Raw genomic sequence first — 20,526 nt, forward strand, 5'->3', positions numbered from 1 at the left:
AGTTCTCTGTCCATAGACAAGTCCTGAAGGGCATCCCCACAGAGCCCCAACTCTGCCCTTAGTATCAAGACTGACTCTCCTCAGCAGAGATGAGTGGAGCCAGCAAGTCTTCAGGTGCTGAATTCCTGGCCCTGGCCTTCCTGGCCTGCCCTGGATCCCACGTGATCACACACTGACTAAGGTAATTGAGAGCCTCTGAGACTACAGGCATAGAGGGAGAGGGTGAAAGAGCTCACTGGCCAATGTACAGCACAACAGCCTGCAGGGAGGTAGGAAATGACAGACTGCAACCTGGAGTTAAATGAACAGTGTCTTATCCAAGAACCAAGCACAGCAAATCACAGCCAGCACACGCATCTGCCAGCTGCCAGAAACTTGCTGGCAGGGGCAGGGGAGGAGGGGACATGAGCTGCAGCACAAGAGGGCTCTTGCCAGTTCCTGCCCTACTTCAGACCTGGGCCCCAGCGGTACCAGGCACTGTGTGTCTCATGCTCAGGAGGGAGAAAACACCGATCAACCAAGGGACCTGGGTCAAGTCACACCCATGGCAAGATCCAGCCTGGCAAACAGCAGTGTCTCTGGGCCCTGCACTCCAAGGGCCCTGCCCCAAATGTCCCCTGAGACATTAAGATCTCCCAGCACCAGCATGTAATGACTTCATAAACAATGTTGGGGCCTTGGCGGCAAATACATTAAAGACAAAAGTTCCCTAGCTACACACCCTACACTTAAATGCCAGGGCCTGTATGTGCCTAGAAAACGTAGTTCCAAGCCCAGAGAAGCAGCTTTGGAAACATGAAAGGAGCAAGGAAGATGGAAGGGACAGGCCCAGCTAGACTGCTAGTTCCCACGGTAACTGTATGACGTGGGCACACTAGTGTGTATCCCCTGTACCTTCCAGGTGTGAAAGGGAGACACTGACCACCGGCCAGAGGCACTGTGAGGTGATGCATTTACAAGAGCCACCTGTGGCTCAGGTGGCAAGTGTGTTGCTATCACACAGGACTAGAGAAGTTGAAATGAAAACTCACTGCCAAACCCTCTTCCCTCTGGCTCCCTGCATCAACTCCTCCTGCTTGGTCCACATAAGAAACGGAAAACAGGCTGACCTTGGGGCAGTGCCCTCAGAAGGGCCGTACCTCCATCACGCAGGTCACAACTGCATCCAGGGATTTGAGAACAGGTTCCTCGACAATCTTCTTCACCTATCAGCGAAACAGAGTCCCATGAGGCAACTTCAGTTTGCCAAGGATAAGTCATCAATAGAAAAAACAAAGGGGGGTAGGGGGGTGGGGAGGTGTAGTGTAGCAGATAAAGCTGCCGCCTGTGACATCAATTCAAGAACCAGCTGCTCCTCTTCTGATCCAGCTCTCTGCTATGGCCTGGGAAAGCAATGGAAGATGGCCCAAGTCCTTGGGCCCCTGCATTCCCTTCGGAGACGTGGAAGAAGCTCCTGGCTCCTGGCTTTGGGCTGATCCAGCCCTGGCCATTGTGGCCATTTGGAGAGTGAACCAGCAGATGGAAAAATCTCTCTCTCTCTCTCTCTCTGTGACGCCTTCAAATAAATAAAAATATTAAAGAAGAAGAAGAAAAAGAAAAAAACCCTCAGCACAAAAATGTGATGGAAATAACAAGCCAACAACACACAACTACACAAATCACAGTGACACACCAAATCATCACATGTGACTTCTTCCCATACCATGATAGACAGGACATAGAAACAGAAAAGGAGCCCTCAAACTGGTTGGGTCAGAGTCTCATCTCTAGGAAGTGGAAGTGTTCAGACTCCAGGCACTGCTGCCATTTCAGCCACTTGCAGTTAGCAAGCACAGCTGTGTGACAGCCACCCTCAGACCCCTCCTACTTGTCCAGGCCACCCCCTCAGACAGCCCTTGGGCAGTGACAGCTCTGCCAAAGCTTCCCAGGTACTCATACTGGAGCACAGGTTTTAAATTCTTAACAGAAGCAATTGTGTTGTTGTTGTTGTTGTTGTTGGACAGGCAGAGTGGAGAGTGAGAGAGACAGAGAGAAAGGTCTTCCTTTTCCGTTGGTTCACCCCACAATGGCCACTGCAGTCGGTGCACCGCGCTGATCCAAAGGCAGGAGCCAGGTGCTTCTCCTGGTCTCCCATGCGGGTGCAGGGCCCAAGGACCTGGGCCATCCTCCACTGCACTCCCGGGCCACAGCAGAGAGCTGGACTGGAAGAGGAGTGACCGGGACAGAATCCGGTGCCCCGACCAGGACTAGAACCCGGTGTGCTGGTGCCGCAGGCGGAGGATTAACCTATTGAGCTGCGGCGCTGGCCAGAAGCAATCGTTTTCACCTGTTCTGTACAGCGTTTAGTATGGGAATGAACTGTCTGTCAACTGCAGAACCACCTGGTAAAAACTGCCCTGCCCCACAGCTGTTGTATTTGCTGAAGACAGGGATCACATGCCAGGAGAAATTAAGCACTTCCTTAAAGAAAGCACAAACCAGAAGAGAGAGGCAGAGACAGCTAGCTCTCATCCATTGATTCACTCCCCAAATGCCCGCAACAACTCCGACTGGGCCAGGGCCAAACCCAGGAGCTGGAAACTCGACACAGGTCTCCCACGCGGATGTCAGGAATCCAATGCCTTGAATCATCACTGACGCCTCCCAGTGTCTGCATTAGCAGGAAGCTAAAATCCAGAGAGTTGGAGCTGAGAATTGAACCTAAGCACTCTAACATGGGACACAGGTGTCTTAACCACTAAAGCCTGACTTTATTTATTTTTTCAAAATGTTTATTTATTTTCATCCACTTGAAAAGCAGAGCAAGAGGCAGATGCAGAGACAGAGAGAGAATCTTCCATCTGCTGGTTCACTCCCCAAATGCCTATAACAATCAGGCCTAGGTCTGGTTGAAGTCAAGAACCAGGAACTCCATCTGGATTTCCCAAGTGAGTGGCAGGGCCCAAGCACTTGAAACTCATCTGATGTCTCTCAGGATGCATGAATAGAAGCTGGATCAGAAGGGGAGGTGCCAGGCCCGCGCCGCGGCTCACTAGGCTAATCCTCCGCCTTGCGGCACCGGCACCCCGGGTTCTAGTCCTGGTCGGGGCGCCAGATTCTGTCCCAGTCGCCCCTCTTCCAGGCCAGCTCTCTGCTGTGGCCAGGGAGTGCAGTGGAGGATGGCCCAGGTGCTTGGGCCCTGAAGCCCAGGGGAGACCAGGAGAAGTACCTGGCTCCTGCCTTCGGATCAGCACGGTGTGCCAGCCACAGCGCGCTGGCCGCGGCGGCCATTGGAGGGTGAACCAACGGCAAAAGGAAGACCTTTCTCTCTCTCTCTCTCTCTCTCTCACTGTCCACTCTGCCTGTCAAAAAAAAAAAAAAAAAAAAGAAGAAGAAGAAGAGGAAGTGGAGGTGCCAGGACTTGAACCAGCACTCTGATACAGGATGCAGGCATCCCAAGCAGCAACTTAATTTGGCACGTCGCCCATCCCTAAAAGCCCCATTTTTAGTCTGTCCTCGATGTGCTACCACCCCATCTGCTCAGATCTGCCTTACACCATCTCAGCTCCATCACAACTTCAGAACCCTTGGAAATGACCACAGATTTTATTTCAGGATCCAGATAACAGCACTCAAGTCTTCTCTGACATTACCCCAAAGGTTGTCCGGGGCGGCCAAATATGAAAAAGTCAGATTTTGCATTAATCCAGATAAGAGCAACCCCTAAGGGGGAATCACTGGACTGCACCCAGCCCTGCCCTGGGCCGGCATACACTTGAGTGTTTGCCATCGATTTCCTCATCTCTACACGGGGATGCACAGGGCCTTCCCACATGCTCACTATAAAAATCCAAAGTGAAAAGTATCTCCATGAATGTTATTCTCCTTCTTTAACCTAAGTATTTGAGACTGCAAAATAGGACTTTGAAATAACCTGAAAATCCAAAATCTGAAATGCTCTAAAATTCAAGGCTTTTTGGGTATTAATATGACAATACAAGTGGAATATACCACACCAGACTTCCTACAATGAGTCCAACAAAATGATTACAAATCCTGTATAAAACTACCCTCAGCCCATGTGTATAAAGTATATATAAAATATAAAGAATTTTGTGTTTGGACTTGGGTTCCATCCTCAAGATATGTTTATGCAAAATTCCAAAATCTGAAAAAATCCAAAATCTAAAACACTTCCGCAAGTACTTTGGGAAAAGGACATTCAACCTGTACGTTGAGTTTTTCTTTTGAAAAATTCAGGCTTGGGTGCCAGCATCATGGCATAATGTGTGAAGCTGGGGCCGGCAGGCGGTGCAGCAGACTAAGCTACCACCTTGGACGCTGGCATCCTACATGGGCACCGGTTCAAGTCCCGGCTGCTCTGCTTCTGATCCTGCTCCTGCTAATGCGCCTGGGAAACAGCAGAAGATTGCCTACATGCTTGGGCCCCTGCTATCCATATGGGAGACCTGGAAGAAGCTCCTGGCTTCAATCTGGTCCAGCTCCAGCCATTGCAGCCATCTGGGGAGTGAACCAGTGGATGGACAAGCTCTCTTTCTCCCTCTTTCTATCTGTCTCTGTGTCTAACTCTGTCTTTCAAATCTTTTTTTTTTTTTTTTTTTTTTTTTTAATGTGTTAAGCTGCCACCTACAAGGCCAACATCCTATATGGGTGCTGGTTCAAGTCCTGACTGTTCCACTTCCAATCTAGCTCACTGCTAATGGAACTAGGAAAGCAGTAGAAGATGGCCCAAGTCCTTGGGCCCCTGCACCCACATGGGAGACCAAGATGAAGCGCCTGATTCCTGGCTTTAGCCTGGCCCAGCCCCAGCCGTTTTGGCCAATTAGGGAGTGAACCAGTAGACAAAGATACCTCTTTCTCTCCCTCTCTTTCTAAATCTGCCTTTCAAATAAACAAAATAAATTAACCAAGGGGGGAAAAAAAAGGAAAGAAAGAAAATACAGGCTTGGAGCAAGCACTGGGGAACAGCAAGTTAAGCTACCATTTGAGACACCCACATCCCATATCAGAGCGACCTGTTTGAACCCTGGGCATTCTGCTTCCAATCCAGCTTCCTGCTAATGTGCATGCTGGGAGGCAGTGGGTGGTCACACCTGAGTACTTGAGTCCATGCTACCCATGTGGGAGACCTGGATAGAATTCTTGGCTTCCCACTTCGGCTTGGCCTACCCTAGCCCTGTGGGCATTTGGGGAGTAACCCAGCAGATGGAAGATTTCTCTTTGTCTCTTTATCTTTGTCATTCTTTCAAGCAAACAAAAATAAACAAGCAAACGTTAAAAAAAATTACAGGCTGGGACTGACACTGTTGTGTAGCAGGTGAAGCCCCATCTGCAGTGCCGGCATCCCATATGGGCACAGGTTCGAGTCCCAGCTGCTCCACTTGCGATCCAGCTCCCTGCTAGTGTTCCTGGGAAAGCAGTGGAAGATGGCCCAAGTGCTTGGGCCCCTGCATCTACATGGGAGACCCAGAAGAAGCTCCTGGCTTCAGATTGGCCTAGCTCTGGCCGTTGGGGCCATTTGGGAGGTAGGTGAACCAGTAGATGGAAAACCACTCTCTCTCTCTCTCTCTGGCTCTACCTCTCTGTAACTGCCTTTCAAATAAATAAATATTTGTTAATATTAATAATATATTAATATATTATATATAACTAATAATAAATAAATAAATCCTTTTTTTTTTTTTTAAATACAGGCTTTCCCCACTGGCCATTTCACTGACAGATATCCCCACAGTCGGTTCACCCAGGGCTGCTCTGCTTACCAAGTTTAAGAGCTCCCGCAGCATTTCTAGTGGAATACTGAACTCCTTATAGGTGATGCCGTTGAACAGGGGAGGGACTGAGAAACTGGAACTGATGGTGGAGAAGTAGTACTCGGGCTCCAGGGCAGTCCCGTCAGGCAAGCAAGAGGCTGGTGGGAGAAAAAAAAACCGTGAAGTTAGCCATGGCCACACACAACTAGGACACTTTTGCAAGCTGATTCCCTGAATAACCAACAAAGGCGCAGATTTTGCTGTTGTTTAGAATCTAATCCCTTGCTTGTTTTTAAATTAAGAAGTAAAGGCTGGGTTGCAAATCCTTGGGAAACAACACCTCTGACCTGAGTGTTTCAGGTCAAGGGGCTCAGATATGATCATGTCCCAGTGTTTTCTGCCCAGACAACATTCCATGTGGGAAAAGGGCAAAAATTACATATTTTTGTTTGTTTGCTTGTATTTAAGTCTGGGAGATGTCAAAGTTCAGGGTCTTCAGGGCCTCAAACATATTTTATCCCAAAATTAGGGAAAAAAATAAAAAAGTACATACTACCAGAAGATTCAACATCAGAACTAGTAAGTCAGTCACAAAAAGACAAATACAACATGACCTACTTATATAAACAACACACCAGGCATTCATAGTAGTCAGATGAAAAGAGATGGCAGGATGGGGGTTGCCTGGAGCCAAGGCGGAGGCAGAAGCAGGGAATTACTGTCTAATGCTTGCAGAGTTTCAATTTTACAAGATGGAAAGAATTCTGGAGATGGACTGTGGTGATAGCTGCACAATATTATTGATGCATCTAGCATTTTTAAATGGTTAACATGGAAGTTCTACATTAGGTGTATTTTACTGTAATAGAAAAAAATCGAAGCAAAAAACCAGAACAAAAGAAAGCCAATCAGTCTAATGCTTATTTAACAAGTAAGAACCCAAAAGTGGGGCTGGATTGTGGCACAGAGGGCTAAGCTCCCCCACTTATGATCCCAACATTCCATATCTGAGCACGAGTTCAGACTTCTGATCTGGCTCTCTGCTAATGTACCTGTGAAAGCAGCAAAACATGGCCCACGTACTTGGGCCCTGCCATCCACATCCGAGGCCCAGGTGGAGTTTGGCCTGGTCCAGCCTGGCCATCTGGGGAGTGAACCAGTGGATGGAAGATAGCTCTCTCTGTGTCTGTCACTAAGTCTTTCAAAAAAAAAGGGGGGGGGGGGGACCAAAAATAATCATTTGAATATCCACATTAAACATTATAATCGAAAACTAGGAGTGGAAAAATAAATTTTTACTATTTTCCTATTAAGTAATGACAGACCCTATCTATCTATAAAAAAATAATAAAATCTCATGACTTTCAAATACTAGCGCATAAAAAAAGTGTTCTATATTGTGGGGAGCAACTCGGACTAGACTAAGTTACTGGAATTAAGACTTATTCTATGCATCTGCTCTCCCACAATATGGCACTGAGAAGGGAGAAACAGCTTCTACACAGCTGCCTCCAGTTCAACCAATAAACTGTAGGACCTACTCCTGATTGGAGGAGAGCAGCGTACTCGGCGTGTGGGTAGCAGAGTTGGGATTGGTGGAAGAGGACTATAAAGGAGGAGAGAGACAACATGCACCAGGAACATCTATCTGAAGGAACACCTGTGCAGCCCCCGAGAGAGCCGGCCGGCGGTGTGCCGCTCCCCCGCGGAAGTGGGGAAAGTGGCTAGGGGGAACCGCCCTTCCACAGAGGTGGAAGGGACGGTAGCCAACCCGGGAAGAACCAGCAGCAAACCCGGGGAGGGCCGAGCAGACAAAAGAACAGCGCAGGGTCCTGTGTCGTTCCTCCACGAAGACGGGGAGCGACATATATTCAGCCCTGATTGTGTCAGTTCTGGGATGTGTTCTGTGCTGCTGTGGATTCCTTGCCAACCTCACCAATGATGGCCACACATCAGCAGCTTACAACAGAAGGGGCGGACTGCAATATGAGGAGCTGGCACCCTGAAAGGCCAGCCTGAGAAACGGCCACTGAGGGAGGGAACAAATGCAGGGTGGAGAGAAGAGCCAGCTTAAACAGTGTAGGTGGCAGCTCAGGCATTCGGCCTAACAGCTAATGGCTGCAATGGCCAGAGCTGGTCCACGCTGAAGCCAGGAGCCAGCAGCTTCTTCCAGGTCTCCCATGTGGGTGACCTGCCTCCCAACCTGAGCGCCTGGATTTGATGTTCAGCTCTGGTTCCTGACTCCAGCTTCCTGCTGACGCAGACTCTGGGAAGCAGCAATGATGGGTTCAAGTAATTAGGTTCCTGCAATCTAAGTATCTCTGTGTTCTTGGCTCCCAGCTCCAGCCTTGGTCGTTGTAGGCAAATAGGGACTCAATCAGTGGACAGCAATTCTCTTTCTCTGTCTCTCTACCTCTCAAATAAATAAATTTTTTAAAAAACATTTTATTTATTTATTTGAGAGGTGAAGTTACAGACAGTGAGAGGGAGAGACATAGCGAGAGGTCTTCCTTCCATTGGTTCACTCCTCAAATGGCAGCGACAGCCGGAGCTGGGCTGATCCAAAACCAGGAGCCGGGAGCTTCTTCTAGGTCTCCCACACGGGTGCAGGGGCTGAAGCACATGGGCCATCTTCTACTGATTTCCCAGGCCATAGCAGAGAGCTGGCTTGGAACAGAAGCAGCCAGGACTAGAACCAGCACCCATATGGGATGACAGCACTGGGACTGGTACAGTGGCATAGCTGGTAAAGCTGCTGCCTACAGTGCCAGTATCCCACATGGGTGCCAGTGTGAGAACTGGCTGCTCCTGGCTCCTGGTTCCTGGCTTCAGATTGGCCCAGCTCCAACCATGGCAGCATCCCATATGGACACTGGTTCGAGTCTCAGCTGCTCCACTTCTGATCCAGCTCCCTACTGATGTGCCTGGGAAAGCAGTAGAGGATGACTCAAGTCCTTGGGCCCCTGCACCCACATGGGAGACATGGAAGAAGCTCCTAGCTCCTGGCTTCAGCATGACCCAGCCCTGGCCATTGCATCCATCTGGGGAGTGAACCAGTAGATGGAATAGATGGAATACCTCTCTCTCTCTCTCTCTCTCTCTCTCTGCCTCTGGCTTTGCCTCTCTGTAACTCTGCCTTTCAAATAAATAAATAAATATTTTTTTAAGTAAACGATTATATTTTTTGCTTTAAAAAATAATTCTTGGGGTTGACACTATGGCGCAGTGGGTTAAGCCATCACCTGCAGTGCCAGGATCCCATATCGGCCCAGCTGCTTCGCTTGTGATCTGGCTCCCTGCTAATGCTCCTGGGAAAGCAGCGGGAGATGGCCCAAGTGCTTGGGCTCCTACACCCACATGGAAGGCCTGGATGAAATTCCTGGCCTCTGGCTTCAGCCTGGCCCACCCCTAGCCATTGTAGCCATCTGGGGAGTGAAAGAGCAAATGGAAGATCTCTCTGTCTCCCTTTCTCCCTCTCAGTAACTCTGCCTTTCAAATACATAACTAAATCTTTAAAAAATTAAAATTAAAATACAAAAATCATTTAAATCTTTTTAAGGCATGTGAGCAAATACAGAAGGAGCAGTGCTTACAGCTCCAATGTGATGCACTTCAGAGGGCAGGCACGCAGCCCTCCATCACCACCACAGACCGGACGGTGGCTGGATCTGCTGAAGGGGACACACGGGGCTGACACAGACAGCCGCCTCTGAGTGTGAGCCGATCTGGCCATTTACTGGGTGCACTTAAGGAGGGCAGCTGCTATGGATGGGGCCCTTGACCCTGAAGGTGGATGAAGAGTGGCTTGCCAGGGAAAGAGAAGCTGTCAGCTTGCTCATGGTTGTGCTCACATACCCCAACAGCAGGCAGGTGGCAAAGGAGTTCTAAGAGCCTGGAGCAATAGACAGTGACTGGTTCTGAGACCTCCCTCAGATACCAAAATTGATGGATGCTCAAGTCCCTTACTTAGAATGGCATATTATTTGCATATAACCCATGCACATCCTTCATCTACCTTAAATCATTTCTAGGTTACTTATAATACCTAATACAATATAAATGCTACATAAATAGTTACCCTGTACTGGTTAGGGAATAATGAGAAGAAAAGTAAGTCCAAGGATGGGTGTTTGGCCTCACAGTAAAAACACTGGTGTGCTTAGGTTCGAGTCCAGCCTCACTCCTGATTTCAGCTTCCTGCTGATATGCACCTGGGGAGGCAATAGGAGATGGCTCAAGTACTCGGGTTCTTGTTACCCACATGGGAAATCTGGATTGACTTCCAAGCTCCTGGCTTCAGCCTGGCCCAGACTTGGCCATTGAGGCCATTTGGGGAATGAACCAGCAGATGGGTGCTGGGTATATGTGCGTGTATGTGTCTGCCTATCAAATAAACACAAATTTAAAGTTTACATCCTTAAAAAATAAAGGAAAAGACGTCTGAAGCGTATGTATGTACAGTCCACACGTAACCGTCATATGCCTAATGACATTTTCAGTCTGTGGTTGACATTAACTGTGTTCTACACTTGGACGAGTAGTTCTCTCGGAGAGGTGGGATTCTGAGTGGTTAAATTCATCCTTATATTCTAACATATAAACCGAGTGAGAGGCAGTGCATACAAAGCTACCAGATTTATCTAAGCTCAGACACTCCCCCTATTTTAAAAATTCTCCTCAGAACTGTGAAGACCATCTTGAACCGTGCTCTTCCGGCAATGAACATCATCCAGAAACAGAAAGGACTGCAGAACGAAGCACGGAGTCCTGGCTTCCCAGGCACTACCACTCAATCTGGCCTACCCTCCAGGATAGAGTCGAAGTAATTTTAACATGCATAGGATCACAGGGTGGCCACACGGATCAAACCCAGGAAACTATGCAAAAGCACTTTATGAACAGCAAAGCTCAATAAAAACCTACTACTGTAGGATTACTGTGTTATTTAATCGTATCTACATACTTAATGACCCTTTACGAAGTACACAGTATTAGCACCTCTACCTGAAAACCACTGCTTTCACAAGTTAATGTACGGAAACTCTGATAGCAGGCATATGAAGGTCTGGAGGCTACTTTCTGCACTTTTGTCACTACAGAAAATAACTGAAAACTACATTTTAAGAAATTTAAATGAACACAGAAGATAAGTGCTTTCCAAAAGCTCGCCATTCTAGATCCACAAAGCGTAGAGATCTTCAGCATCACAAGAAGTCACTGTGCACTTGCTATGCGAGTGCTGGGTCAAGACTCCGGGCAGGGAGGGGAGACCCACCTTCAAAGTAGTGAAAGGCGGATCCTCCAGGCGAGCCGGGAGGGGGCATGCCACGCTCGGGGCTGACCTGAAACACAGACACAGCAGAGATCAGATTGCACACTGGCTACCACCTACTGTACTGAAAAATTTTCTGTGTCCAGTCATGCATTTTATACTTTACTACTGAGCTGCACTCTTCTCAGTGTTCTGCACTTTCACCTTTTCTCCATGAGTCAATTAGGTACTTCTTAAGGGCACCAAGATTTCCCACTTAGAATAGACTTTGGCACCCAAATGCTATGAAGCAGATACTTCACAGCTACAACATCACTTGTGGATCTTAAAAAGTTCAAAGTGAGCCTTTGAATTAAAGTGAATTCTGAAGAGAACCTTCTGTGTTTCTTCAGTTTCCTCAAACTACACAGAAGTGGGCTGCTCTTCGCACGAGCACGGTTGAGGTCTTCTCCCAGGAGTGCAGCCTCACCTGGGAGATGCTAGACACACTGCTGGTTTTTCTCTTCAGGGTTCCCTCCTGACAGACAGTCAGCAGATTGCTGGGGAGGATGGAGCGGAAGTCATTGAAGGAACGCCTCCGGACACCTTCGAGCTCTTCTGGGACACGGAGGGAGTGAGGAGGGACTTTGGGAAAGAGCTTTGAGAGGAGAGACTCGTCCGTGTTGCTGTAGCGTCCAAACGCTCGTGAGATTCCTATCAGGCAGGGTATTGCATACTTGCAAAGGTATTCTAGAAGGTCAAGTGAGAATGTTACAATATGAGAAAGTCACCTGTAAGAGACCCCTACTGTACCAACTTGTAATGTACTAACATTTCACCACTAAAAATAGGAAGGCTCAGAATAAGCCACAATAAGAGCTTTAACTCCCAAGGTGATGTGGTATTTTCAACCTGTCATTAACAACAACTTCAGACTAAGTGTCTACCCCACACAGCTAGCTGCTCTCCTTGGAAAGTCTTGACCTAGTCATGGTACACACAAATCAATAACAGCTAGGTCACGTATCAGGTCCATTACCTAATTAATGTACTTAGACTTCTTAGGGTCACATTAGCAGCCTTACACCATAGGAAAAGTGACTTCTGGAGGTCAACTCTGACCACACATGTGGTAAGTGAAGAAAGAGTGAAGTTACTGATCCAAGGTCACCCAGATTTTAGGTAGTAGAGCTGTGCTCATGACCTTGTATGAGCTCTGAATCTACTAACACACAACTGGAGCCACCTACTATTGAAAAGTTTTCTACAATCAGGAACACATATAGGCACTGAAGAACAGAAGAACCCCAACACTTAAAAAGCTATAGAGAGCATGCATTTGGCCTGGTTGAAGATGACCATGTCTCATATCAGTCCGAGTGAGTCTCAGTGCAGACTCCTGACTCCAGCTTTCTGTTAATGCTCAGGTGACGGCTCAGGTATATGGGTTCCTGCCACCCCACGACAGACTTGGAATGTGCTCCAGGCTCCGGCCCCAGCCATTACAGGCACTTGGGGAGTGAACTAGCAGATGGGATTTCTCTCTCTCTTTCTTCCTGCCTCTTAAATAAACATTAAATTTAAAAAAATTAAGCCTTAAGGCTTAAATCTGGAATCATACCTTTTTCTTGAATCTCCAAGGCCTGGCACATTCCCAAAAGAACATGTAAAACCTGTAAAAGTGCCTCCAAAATCTATAATAAACAAACAAACAAACAAACAAAAAAAAACAGAAAACACCTAAATATCACAAAAATTTATAAATATCACAGAACTAACTTAGAATCAGAAGGAACTTTAGGCATTATCCTGACCAACCCCATATCTGATACATTTCTCCACAACAACTGTGCCAAGTGGTCACCCCATCGGCTCTTGGGGACAGGAAGCCTCCCTCTCTGGGCTGGCACAGGGTCCTCCTAATACTGGCCAGCACTGTCCTCCAGGGAGTCAGACACAGCAGCCCCTTGCAGCAGGTCCCCAAATCTCTTTTCATGGTTAAACACCCCGATGTTGCAGTTGATTTCTCAACAATGTAGCAGTGGATTCATTTCTGAGAGGAGGAGCGTGGTGGGGGCAATATGCGTGGAGTCACCAGACAGACTCCGGGAGTCGGGAGTCGGGTGAAAGCAGGCCTGAGGCGAGCAGCCCGCAGACTCCTTTATTTCAGTTGGTACAACAGCTTATATAGCCAAGACCAGCCAATCCAGTCAAGGGGCGGTCTATGCCCAAACCAATCACAGCCTGTTGCTAAGCAGTTTCCAAAGCCATCCAATCACAGCCTGTTGCCAGTCAGGCTCTTGTCGCCAAGCAGTTTCTGAAACCATGCAATCACGGCCTGCCGTCAGTCAGGCTCTGTTGTCATGTGGTTTCCGAAGCCATCCAATCACGGACTGTTGCCAGGCAGTTTCTGTTGTCAGCGGCCATCTTGGCATGAACTTTTCACCTCATTCCACCACACTCCTAGTTAATTTTTTTTTTTTTTTTTTGACAGGCAGAGTGGACAGTGAGAGAGAGAGACAGAGAAAAAGGTCTTCCTTTGCCGTTGGTTCACCCTCCAATGCCCGCCACGGCCAGCACACCATGCTGATCCAAAGGCAGGAGCCAGGTGCTTCTCCTGGTCTCCCATGGGGTGCAGGGCCCAAGCACCTGGGCCATCCTCCCCTGTACTCCCGGGCCACAGCAGAGAGCTGGCCTGGAAGAGGGGCAACTGGGACAGAATCCGGTGCCCCGACCGGGACTAGAACCCGGTGTGCCGGCGCCGCAAGGTGGAGGATTAGCCTATTGAGCCGTGGTGCCGGCCTCCCAGTTCTTTCAAACCTTCTTTCTAATAATCATAAGTTCTTTGCAATGTGGATTTACTGCTTCTGATTCTACTGTAGAAACCAGTCTGTTCTACATCTGTCTGGACATGTGGAGCCCAGGATATAAGAAGGATCCCGGGGATGCTGGAACTCACCCAAGAAACTGCCACACTTCTCACACATTCCAGACTGACACATAGCTTGACCATTAGTTTTTCAGTAAACACTCAAACAGCTTACAGGTAAATAAAACCCTTAAATCCTCTTCACACACGTTGCTCCGAAGCTATGCAGCTACTTATGTTGTTGGTATTTTTTACTTTTCATTTATCCCTATGAAAGCTCATGATGGTATGAGGTTTAGCTCACTAGACCAGTCTTCAATTCCCAGTTGTGTGCCTTCTAGATCTTCACTTCAGCATGGGCTTGCTTTGTTCCAATTGCAGGAGGCAGGCCCCCAGAGGCTCCTGGTAGGCCCACACCTCACCTGTCATCCTTTGGTATGGCAATTCAAGCAGTTCCCAAAACCCCACAAATCATTTTGGCACTCAGCCCACACAATTTGGTCCTGGATGTCAGGAAAGGTACTTGTCTTCCAAAGCCTTCATGAAGATCAACTAGACTACATTCACCTCAATTCTTTCAACCAGCAGCCTTAGAAAAATTGAGCAAATAAGAAAATGAAGTTGATCTAACATGCTTTATCCAAATCAAGTCAGATTTATTATACTTTCCTAATGTTAAATAATGTTGAATAGCCAATGAAGACCTAAAACACGATGCAGGTTGAAATGCTTGGGACAAGTGTTTTGAATTTTGGAATATCTGCAAATGCATGAGATATCCTGGAGATGGGACTCAAGTCTAACATGAAATTTACCGTTTGTTTCACATACACCTTATACACACAGAAAGAAGGTAATTTTATATAAAATTCTAATACACCTGCATTTTGACTGTGACCCATCATGAGGTCAGCTGTAGAATTTTCCACTTGTGGTACAAAGTTGAGGAACAATGCATTTCAGATTTTGGAGCATTGGGGATTTCAGATTTTCAGATCAGGATACTTAAGCTATTACTTTTCTCATTTCATATATTAAAGTCATTTCATCAGTGCAGTGTTGATTCTAACATCTAATTATCTCTTTAGCCAACCTACAGGCAAATGAGGAACCTAAATTAGAAGAAACTCAAAAGACATCACCAGCTGGGACATTAAACACATAGGTAAACAACCAGGCACTCCATGGCAGGACCTGAGAATAGCAGCATAACAACTCTGACTTCAAGGCAGGCAATTAACACACCACTTGGGACACTCACATCCCATACTGGAATGCCTGGGTTTGAATCCTGGCTGCTCTAGATTCCAGCTTCCGGCTAATGAACACCTGAGAGGTAGTAGGTAATGGCTCAAGTCCCTGGGTCCCTGGCACCCACAAGGGAGACCTAGGTGGTATGGCTCCCAGCTTCAGTCTGGCACAGCCTTGGCTATTGTAGGCATTTGAGGAGTGAACCAAGACATAGAAAATACTTGTTTGTCTATCTTTTTCTGGCTTTCAAGTAAAATGTAAATAAATAAAAAAATTTAAAAATAATAAAATCTGATTTTCTAAATGATAAATCTGATTTTTAGAAGTTTAAATTATGGTCATAATCTTTGTTTAAAAAAGAAAGGAAGGGGAGCCAGCCTTCCTGGATTAACAGGTAATGCCAGCATCCCATATAGGCCCCAGTTCAAGTCCCAGTTGCTCTGCTTCTAATCCGGCTCCCTGCTAATGAATCTGGCCCAAATGCTTGGGCTCCTGCACTCACATAGGATACCTGGATGAAGCTCCTGGCTCCTGGCTTCAGCCTGGCCTAGCCCCAGCCGCTGTGCCCATTTGGGGAGTGAATCAGCAAATGGAAGATCTCTCTCTATATATAGATCTACCTCTTTCTCTCTCTCTCTCTCTGTCTCTGTCTCTGTCTCTCTGTAACTCTGTCTTTCAAATAAATAAAATAAAGCTTAAAAACAGGGCGGAGGGGCCAGTGTTATGGCACAGCAGGTAAGGGCACTGCCTACAACATCCATATGAGCGCTGGTTCAAGTCCTGGCTGCTCCACTTCTGATCTAGCTTCCTACTAATGCACCTGGGAAGGCAGTGGATGATGACCCAAGTGCTTGGACCCCTGCCACCCAAATGGGAGACCAGGATGAAGTTCTTGGCTCCTGGCTTTGGCCTGGCCCAGCCTCTGCCATTATGGCCATTTGGGGAGTGAACTAATAGATAGAAGATCTCTCTCTGCCTCTCCCTCCCTCTAACTCTGCCTTTCAAATAAATAAATAAATCTTAAAAAAGGAGGGAAGTATGAAATACAGGTAACATTTCTAACAAAATTATCTAAACTAAAATGGGGTGGGCATATGGCACAGTGGTTAAGGCATCGCCTGGGATGCCCACATTCCATATCAGAGTACCTGGGCTCAAGTCCTGGCTCCACTTACAATTCCAGCTTCCTGCTAACAGACACCTGGAAGGCACAGGTGATGGCTCAGGTACTTAGGTCCCTGCCACCCACATGGGATACCTGGATGGAGTTCCATGCTCCTGGCCTTTTGTGGGCATTTGGGGAGTGAACCAGCAGAAAAAAGATTTCTGACTCTCTTCCTTCCAAGTAAAATTGAAATAATACATTAATTAATTAAACTACAAGGGTCTGGGCCCTCAAAGGTAAAAGCTTCAGCTCTCTCAAAGTTCTCATGTAGAAAAGGAAATGGAAAAGCTAATTGCCTGATCTGATCAGTTTACACTGTGTACACTGTATGTATGTGCTGAAATATTGCACTGCAGGGCCAGCTCCACAGAACAGTAGGTTAATCCTATGCCTGCAGTGCCGGCATCTTATTCAGGTGCCGCTTCTAGTCCTGGCTGCCCCTCTTCCAATCCAGCTCTCTGCTATGGCCTGGGAAAGCAGTAGAAGATGGCCCAAACCCTTGGGCCCCTACACCCGCATGAGAGACTAGGAAGAAGCTCCTGGCTTCTGATCGGCACAGTTCGGCTGTTGTGGCCATTTGGGGAGTGAACCAACGGAAGTAAGACCTTTCTCTCTGTCTCTCTCTCTCTCTCTCTCTGTAACTCTACCTCTCAAATAAATAAATAAAATCTTTAAAAAAGAAAAATAAAAAAGAAACATTGTACTGCACCCCACAAAAATGAACAAATATTACATGTTACTCAAAAATAAAAAAGTAATGTCTCACAAAAATGAACAAGTATTACATATTAATCAAAAATTTTTAAAAAGTAGTACGAAATCTTAATCAAAAAATGAGAAAGGAAAAAAAATTATCTGTTATGAATGACTGCAATCCCCTGCCTTCCTCACAGGGCTTTCAGGAAAGTAGGAAGAGAGAAGACTAATCAGATCCTGAAAAGTACTGCAAGAAAGAATTAAACACTTCTTAGATCAGTTGCTAAAAATATAAAATAAAAACAACATAAACAATCCAATCACACTTAGGCTTTCTTGTTTTAAAAAAACTCTTTTCATCATTCTGGAGCTCTCTTCTACCTAACAGAAATGGGAAAACCACACTTACCTCATCTCTAAGACAAGGGTCCCTATAAGCCACATCAGACAGCAAAGTCACCAGGCAAAAGCTGAAGCTCTCTGCAACCGGGAGGGCACCTGGAGACGTAAAGACAGAAGTCAGATCGGCAGAAACCAGACACCAGCCACAGTCACACAGGCGCCCTCTCCCACGGGGCCTGCCAATGGATCACTTCACAGTGGCCACCCTCGTTGAAAGGAACACATATGCGCCCAATGCACTTGCTGAGAAATATACATTTAACCTTTTCCTTACGTGTGTGTTTTGGTTCAAGAAACTTAAACGTTTCCTGAGCCAATGTACAATTTGAGATTGTAGAGCCTCTCAATATGACAGATTCTCTTTTATTCCCTACCTAAATAAAAGTGAGAAACCAGTCTTGACAGTATAAGAGACCAGGCACGGAAGTTGTCCAAAATGTAGTACCACTTTAAATTGAAAAAAAATTTTTTTCTTTATATGTTCTTTCCTCCTTGTTTTGGTAGAGGAAAAATCCTAAGAGCTACCAAAACTTTGCTTTGTTCCCCACATAATTTCTTTTTAAGATTTATTTATTTGAAAGGCAGAGCAACAGAGGAGAAGGAGAAGGAAAGAAAGAATAAGTTGAAGAGAGAGAAGGAGAGGGAGAGAAGGCAAGAGAGAGATCGCTCATCTGCTGGCTCACTCTCCAAATGGCTACAACAGTCAGATCAGGGCCAAGCCAAAACCAGGAGCCAGGAACTCCTCACCTTCCACGTGGGTGGCAGGGGCCCAAGTACTTGGGCCATTTTCTGCTTCCTTTCCAAGCACATTAGCAGGAATTTGGTTCAGAAGAAGGGCAGCTGGGACTGGAAGCAGGACCTTGATATGGGAAGCCAGTGTCTCAAGTGATGACTTAACTCACTGCTCCACAACACTGGGCCCCCACAAGATTATTTGACCCTCTGTTGCTATGCCTCCTAGCAGGGAGATTCTTAGGAGCACACACTAACCTACGAGGGAGCAGAGTGCTGTAAATAAAGGACCAAAGGCTGTGCAGCACCTCGATCAGGCGCACGTTCAGATGCTAGAACCACTGCCACTTGGTACAGTCATGATTAAGAATGTCATCAAGGGGCTGGCACTGTGGCAAAGCCACTGCCTGCAGTGTTGGCATTCTATATGGGCGTCGGTTTGAGTCCCCATTGTTCCACTTCTGATCCAGCTCTCTGCTATGGTCTGAGAAGCAGCAGAAGATGGCCCAAGTTCTTGGGCCCCTGCACCCATATGGGAGACCCAGAAGCTTCTGGCTCCTGGCTTTGGATCAGGGCAGCTCCGACTGTTGCAGCCATCTGGGGAGTAAACCAGAAGATGGAAGTGTCTCTCTCTCTCTCTCTCTCTCTCTCTGCCTCTCCTTCTCTGTAACTCTGCCTTTCAAATAAGTAAATGTTTTCTTTAAAATGTCAACAATTCTTAATACTGACTCAAAGACAAGAGTATGGCTCTGATATAGCAACTGAGAATTTCCATTTCTGACAGGTTCCCAGGTGATGCTGATGCTGCTGGCCCAGGGACAACACTTTGAGTACAACTGTTCCAAAGTTTAAAAGCTAAGCTACTGGGGCCAGTGTTAAGGCACAGCAGGCTGAGCTGTTGCTTGCAACGTTGGCTTCTGGTTTGAGTTCCAGCTGTTCCACTTCAGATCCAGCTCCCTGCCAATGAACCTGGGAAAGCAGCAGAAGATAGTCCAAGTACTTAGGTCCCAGCCACCCATGTAGGAGACCCAGAGGAGACTTCTGGCTCCTGGCTTCAGCCTGGCCCAGCCGCAGCTGTTGTGGCCATCTAGGGAGTGAACCACTGGATGGAAGATCTCCCTCTCTGCCCCTCCCTCTCTCTATGTAACTCTGTCAAATAATTATATAAATCTTAAAAAAAAAAAAAAAAAAAAAAAGCAAGGCTACACTGCCTTATAATTAAAAAGTGAAAAGTTGGGCCAGTGCTGTGGCATAAATAGGTTAAGCTTCCACCTATGGCGCTGGCATCCCATATGGATGGTGGTTCGTGTCCCAGCTGTTCCTCTTCCCACCCAGCTCCCAGCTTATGGCCTGGGAAAGCAGTAGAAGCTGGCCGAAGTGCTTGGGCTCCTCTACCTGGGTTTCCACTGATTGAGTAGGACGGGCAAATGGCCAGTTCTGGCCAGTGAGACATGAAAAAGGTTCCTTCAGGACTCAGAGTTCTCTCTCACTCCCAGAAGAGGGCAATGGCAGCCAGCCTGCCCAGCTGCCCTCACCCACGCGTTCCAAACCACAGTGACTGCCACAGGCAGGCCGCTGTCCCACAGCCAGCAGTGGGAAGAGCTAGCAGCATCCCATCAGACGGGCTAGCATAAAGAACCGGATCCCCACACACACTGAGCTAGAAGCATCCCATCAGACGGGCCGGCATAAAGAACCGGATCCCCACACACACTGAGCACACACGGCTTTTCCTTGCATTCAGGGAAAACAGATAAAATTACCTCTGCCTTTCCGAGCTGTGCTTTCTTCTACCCAATACACTTTTGGAAGACCTTTGAGAAGCCGAAGAAGGTAAGGTACCACACAATCTTTGTGCTGTTAAAAAAAAAAGAGAGAAAAAAATAAGTGATTGGTGGTATTTTTTTTTAGCATACATTAAGTCAAATGCAAAGCACATCCACGTCCTAATACCCCAAAGATTCTCCAGGGATAATATAGGGCACATGTCAGTTCAAATGGCGCCACTCCCCTCCAGCTTCCACACAGCACAGCCCACAGGCTATGAGTTCAGTCTGTACCACAAGGGCCTAAGAGAAGGCTCAAACCTGCCCCCTGGAGGTGAATGTCCATCTACCTGGCTGCGCAGGGCCCCCTGAGGGCCTCTCTAGAAGATAGGCGTGCACGCACACTCAAAATTGCCTTCAGTGACAGGTTCAGAGAGCCACAAACTCATTCATAGCCATAAGACACATGAACTTCTTTTTTAAAGATTTATTTGGAAGGCACAGTTACAGAGAGGAGAGACAGAGACAGATCTTCCACCCACTAGTTCACTCCCCAAATGGCCAGGAGCTGGAATCTTCATCTGGGTCTCCCATGTGGGATGCCAGGGGCCCAAGTAGTTGAACCACCTTCCGCTGTTTTT

The 20,526-nt window shown here is 47.2% G+C and overlaps 1 protein-coding gene across 3 annotated transcripts in view; it reads right to left on the minus strand.

The window, feature by feature from the left end:
- PI4KA (phosphatidylinositol 4-kinase alpha) overlaps positions 1-20,526 on the minus strand; it is a 144,196-nt gene that overhangs the window by 92,284 nt on the left and 31,386 nt on the right. For all 3 annotated transcript variants that reach the window (XM_051826728.2, XM_051826727.2, XM_051826729.2), the window contains exons 3-9: positions 19,883-19,976; positions 17,395-17,483; positions 12,626-12,698; positions 11,495-11,754; positions 11,029-11,095; positions 5,763-5,911; positions 1,140-1,205 (exon numbers count right to left, since the gene is read on the minus strand). In XM_051826728.2, coding sequence (XP_051682688.2) covers positions 1,140-1,205; positions 5,763-5,911; positions 11,029-11,095; positions 11,495-11,754; positions 12,626-12,698; positions 17,395-17,483; positions 19,883-19,976 — 798 coding nt within the window. The remainder of the gene's footprint in view (positions 1-1,139; positions 1,206-5,762; positions 5,912-11,028; positions 11,096-11,494; positions 11,755-12,625; positions 12,699-17,394; positions 17,484-19,882; positions 19,977-20,526) is intronic.

The sequence above is a fragment of the Oryctolagus cuniculus genome, chromosome 21 (assembly GCF_964237555.1).
Source record: "Oryctolagus cuniculus chromosome 21, mOryCun1.1, whole genome shotgun sequence".
NCBI lineage: Eukaryota > Metazoa > Chordata > Mammalia > Lagomorpha > Leporidae > Oryctolagus > Oryctolagus cuniculus.